The sequence below is a fragment of the Mercenaria mercenaria genome, chromosome 16 (genome assembly GCF_021730395.1).
Source record: "Mercenaria mercenaria strain notata chromosome 16, MADL_Memer_1, whole genome shotgun sequence".
NCBI classification, from domain to species: domain Eukaryota; kingdom Metazoa; phylum Mollusca; class Bivalvia; order Venerida; family Veneridae; genus Mercenaria; species Mercenaria mercenaria.
Genome location: NC_069376.1, coordinates 26,811,836 through 26,817,090, shown reverse-complemented (window position 1 = coordinate 26,817,090; position 5,255 = coordinate 26,811,836). Strand labels below are relative to the sequence as shown.

General features: G+C 32.2%; 1 protein-coding gene across 1 annotated transcript; it reads right to left on the bottom strand.

Annotated features, from left to right (window-relative positions):
* Positions 1-2,286: 2,286 nt before the first annotated feature.
* Positions 2,287-4,650, bottom strand: LOC128546133 (uncharacterized). The gene is made up of 3 exons (XM_053525821.1): positions 4,043-4,650; positions 2,975-3,855; positions 2,287-2,539 (listed from the first exon to the last, which is right to left on the bottom strand). Exons 1-3 carry the CDS (start codon positions 4,574-4,576, stop codon positions 2,287-2,289), a joined length of 1,668 nt encoding a protein of 555 aa, XP_053381796.1. The 5' UTR covers positions 4,577-4,650.
* Between the last annotated feature and the right edge of the window lie 605 nt (positions 4,651-5,255).

The following is a 5,255-nucleotide window of genomic DNA, read 5'->3' as shown; positions in this document are numbered from 1 at the left end:
AACGTTAAGGGTTTGACCAAATTTTGTTTTCTAAAAATAGACGCCCCAATTACTCTTAGAAGTGAAAAAGGGCCCAGGAATGGAAGGGTCAAATTTTTAGGCCTCCTGAAGAAAAAGGGATCACCTTTTATTAAAACAGAGAGTGATAATCACGCAAATTAAGCGAAGTTGCCATCAGGTTTTTTAAAGCAGGCCATGTACAGATCTTTGCAAGTAAACACACTTTACTTTTAAGATGTTTTGCCAAGACTTTTTAAAATTATAACCAAAATTCTTCAGGGCCCTTTAAAGGAATGACACCCTGCTACGTCACAAAATCTAAAAAAGATGAAGCCAATTTTCCAAAAATTAGTCGTCAAAAGGCAAAAATGGGTTTTAAAATCAAAACTTTGCATGTCCTACCGTTTAAAGTACATGATGTACGCATTTCCATTTAAAGCATCCGTTTCAAAGGGGAATACAATGACCTTGGACAATGAAAATTTTTTATTTTCCAAAGATATAAAAGGGAAGGGATTCCATATAAAAAATTTTAAAAAGTACGCAACACCCCCGTGCAGGTCATTTTAGAACAAGAAATACAAAAAAGTAAAAAATCTAGAGAGACTAAGTGGCAAATAGACAAAATTTTTAAAAAAAACAACAGTGAAAGGTGTCAAAAATTTTGTTAGTTGGCGGTTGGCCAAAAAAAAAACAATGTTGGGTAGGTAGTAAAGAATAACGAAAAAGAATGATATTCGTATATATTACATCCCCGATTGTATCGATTTTTACAAGATAACAAAACTTACAAATTTTTGTGTCAAATCACAAACGTTAATTTAGATGAAAACTGGAGGTAGCTTTAAAGGGTTTTCGTTTTTTAGTAAAAAGAGTTTTTTCCCAAAACAAGAATCCCTATTTTTTGTAGTAACGTGGGGCAAAGATTCCATATTGGTGTTCTTCTATACCCTTTTTTATGGGAAAGTGTTTTTGTACAAAAAAAGTCGATAGGCGGGACCTTTTACAACCCTTTTTACATTCCCGTAAAATTGGTTTTGTAGCCCAAATTCACATTATAAACGGGTCATAAAAAAACTTGGTTTTACTCTTGAAAAGGGACATTGTCAGTGAACTTTATCTGAAACACAACTGTTTTAAGTGAAAAAAAAAAAAAAAAATGGAAAACATGTATATTAGTGTTGGAAATCTGGGGGAAAAACAAGTTAATCATCCTTTAAAAGAACCAAAAAATGTTTGGGAAAGGTGAAACAATTTCAAAAGACGTCTAAAATTTCAATCGACAATGACAGAGAAAAAGGGAGAGTACTGTTTCAAACCCAAAAAGAAAATTTCCTCATGCCGACCCACAGCATAAAAAGGAAAAGAAAAAAAATTGTCATAAATGGTAATGCTACCAAGATAAAAAACCCAAAAAAAAGCCAGCGTGGGGAAATCAAAACCCCAAAAACAACCATTTAAAAAAAGCAAAAAGAACAAAAAAAGCAGAAAAAAAAAGGGGATAAACAGATCCAAAAGAAAAGCTTTTATAAAAGTAAAAGTGTTTTCTCAATGAAATTAAAGTGAAATAATGGCTTTCTTAAAAAAGATCCAAACAAGAAGTGGCTTATACACCCGCTTTTCAAATATTTGCAACCAGCAAAACCAAGTAGCGATTGAAACTTCGTTTTGTGAATGCCCAACCCATTCCTTATAGGGACAGAAGGTTCTCCGGTAGAAATTCAGATACCAGGGAGGACAAGAAAATTTTGACTTTGCGTGCCCACTTTATGGAAGCAAATTAATAAAACACGAGGGTCTAAACTTATGCCGGAGAAAACTCTATCTTTAAATTACCTTTTTTAATCTATGTGTCACAGTTGAGATATGCTGATGGAAAATTGGGTTTTTTTTAAAAATAACCAATAACCCAAAACCCTTTTTAACGTTTTGACCTCTTTTTCGATTATAAAGAATACTTGTTTTTTTATCCGACATATCTTTCTGTCATTGCCCCTCTACATAGGACTGGGCTTAAGATGACCTTAACAAATCAAAATCGATCAGTTTGTATTAGTATAAATTTTTTTAAAAAAACCCCCTTATTTTTATTCTTTTGTACCCTTTTTTTTGTTAATACGTAATTTTCGGTCCTGTAGTTCAAAAAATCTACAATGTGTTCACCCGGTTTAATTCATTGGTTTTTTGGGCCCAAAAAAAAATTTCCCAGTGTGGCTCAGCAAGTCCCCCCTTGCTAAAGTAAATACATAATCATGTCCCTGTACAGCCCTCGTTGATCTAACATTTTTAACACACCATTAATTTTAATCTTTCCCAGCAGGTTTTAAATGCTGCTATAAATACATTAGCCTTTGTATCGTCAGGCACATAGTTTCTGTTATGTTCCCATTCCATAATTATCATGTCTTTTGAGATCACATGAAAATTTGTCACGTTCTTTGAGACGTCCGATATCAACTGAAAGAATTTGTCCTCTTGGCTCTCGTGGAAATAGCAGGTTTGCCTCATATTTTGTTTTTGTCCAAATTTTCCCCAGAAGCTGAAATAACAATTATTATAATAAAATATGAAAATATTATATTTTTGACAATGTTTGTTAACAAATGAAAATTTTCTAACTGAAAATGAAAATTTTATAAATTAAAATGAAAATTTTATAAATAAAAATGAAAATTTTCTAAATAAAAATGAAAATTTTCTAAAACAGAATGAAAATTTTCTAAATAAAAATGAAAATTTTTGAAAGAGAAAACAAACGGTTTTCTATATTAAAAATTGAGAAAAATGAAAATTTTCTAAATGAAAATGAAAATTTTCTAAATGAAAATGAAAATTTTCTAAATAAAAATGAAAATTTTATAAATGAAAATGAAAATTGTATAAATGAAAATTAAAATTTTCTGAATCAAAATGATTTCAATTGAAGAAACAAATATAAAATTATGCATGTTTACTATTTAAACAAAGTTTAGACAGTGCTCGTTTGCCTTTTTTTTTTTGTATGTTACTGTAGTCTAGTTGTATCCCTTCATTTTCCCAGTAGTTGTTCAAATATCTAGTTTTGTCATCTTCTGTTTCTATCCAGTCAGGCCAGCCAGAACTTTCTTGTTTCAATTTTAGGAACGTGTTTATATATTCTGTAAAAATACCTCCAGTTTTGGTTGTTGGGTCATATTGTTCTGTTTTAGGGAAATGATACACTTCATAGATCTTAAGGAGTGTGTATCCCTGTTCTATAGCCTTTTCTATCTCCGGGGTACAATAGGTGCCTACAATGGCTCGTAATTCATCAGTACATAAGCACTCAGTCTGACTTTCATTTCCCGCGCAGGTTTTACAGAGGGGGAATTTAAGTTTTCCATTACTTCTGTATGGTAGTACAGGGTGATACAACCCTTTTGGTGGTAGAATTTTGACCTTGGCAATGCCAAAATAACAACTGATATCTTTAAACTGACTTGTGATAATGTCAGGATGACCTACTGGGTATTTACAATATTTGTTTGTCCAAGGATAAAGACTCGTAAAGTCAACGTATTTAACTTTTTCGTAAGTATTTGCTTTGTAATAAAGTCGCGTGGCTTCTGTACGACCGCCAAATAAAGCGTCACGGGCATGTAATCTGTCAACTATGTCTAGTGTATTAATAAATTGACACATCTTTTGATTTTGTTTGAGTTGTAAATCGAATTGGTGTTCCCAGATTGATACATAGTTCATGCCTAATTCTTTAATGTATCGCTCTTTCTTTTTTGTTAGAGCGTATAGTTCTTCTGGAGTTTGTTTTGTGGTAGGAACTTGAATTTCATCTCTATGGTGTGGTATGCATTTCCAGCAGCCATGGTACTGACAACCCTGTAAAATACAAACAAAACATGCATTCAAAGTTTATTAGGATAATTTGAAAGAATTAATAAGATAAATATATTATTATTACTATTAATATTACAAATAATCAAAACTATATTTGACGTATATTGAGTTTTAATTTTTTCACTGGTAATATAACAGTTTTACAATATGAAAAAATTGTTAAACTTACATGAAATTCATAGGCTGTGTTTGTGGAATGACAATATCCGTCTAATTTGTACTTTGTATTTGGAATGGTAAATTCTCCGGCGTTCAGAGCATGCTGAATTTTGATAGGATTGCCATCTGTAATTGCCTTCTCCATAACCCACTCTAACCAATGTATCGACTTCTTACTGTAGCGATCGTGTTGATATCCATTAGAAGGGATCTGAGCAATAGACGTTGAAACAAATTTTCTTGCATCAATAGTGTAGTTTTCGGACCATAGTTTCTTTTCTGGAATCCAACGATCATCGACTTTTACCGACATCTGGTCATTTTTTACGAAAGCATCAAATTCTTTCTCTAGTATATGGTTTGCATGCTTCAATGTCACTCGCCATTTTTCTTCTAGAAATTTTGTCCTATATATTTTTGCACACGTTGCAGCAATAGTGACATTTTCAAATGGATCTACATAACGCATAAGTTTTTGTTCCATACACATTGTTTTAGGGTTGAATTGTTCTTCGTATTCACCGGTGCAACTTTTCATCAACATCCAAAAGCTCAAACAAGCTTGTCTTAGTATTGTCTACATCACTTATACAGTATTCTATTAATTCCTTTTTAAAGTTAAATATGTTCCTTTTTCTTTGTTTGCTCGAGTGCCTTCTAAAAAGGTTTAAAATTTTTTTTCCACTAAAGTTTTCCTTTGGGAGGGTTTTATGGCTTATCAACCTTTTTAACGTAGACTCAACCCTTTTAGGGTAGATCAACCTATACGGTAGATATCCAAAAAGACCACACTAGTTATTTTTCTGCTTTTTTTTGCGCGTTATTTAGGAAATTAAGTTTTTCTTAACAAACAGGCAAATCGCCCATAAAATGCACCCTAGAGTATAATAGCACTAAACCCTTTGGGAAATATCAACCTATCGTGATGTTAAAAATCGTCTATTTATTTTCCTCTATGTTTAAAACGTTTTCCTACCTAAAATTAAGATAGTTCAGTTAAACTGAAGCAAACAGCGCAAATTTTTCCACTAAAGTCTTCATCTGGACGTGCTATGGCTTATCAACCTATACGGTAGACATCAACCTTTACGGTAGGCATCAACCTATACGGTAGATATGGCATAAAGACCACACTAGTTATTTTTCTGCTATGTTTTGCTGCATAAGTTAAGAAATTAAGTTATTCTTAAGACAAACAGCGCAAATTTGACCATAAAATGCAT

Bases quoted from the DNA above. Each gene is read 5' to 3' on its own strand.
- LOC128546133 (XM_053525821.1), bottom strand. From the start codon at position 4,576: ATGTTGATGAAAAGTTGCACCGGTGAATACGAAGAACAATTCAACCCT. The intron at 3,856-4,042 runs GTAAGTTTAACA...TGTATTTTACAG, and splicing joins ACACAGCCTATGAATTTCAT to GGTTGTCAGTACCATGGCTG. The intron at 2,540-2,974 runs GTCTAAACTTTG...TTGTTATTTCAG, and splicing joins AAAAAAGGCAAACGAGCACT to CTTCTGGGGAAAATTTGGAC.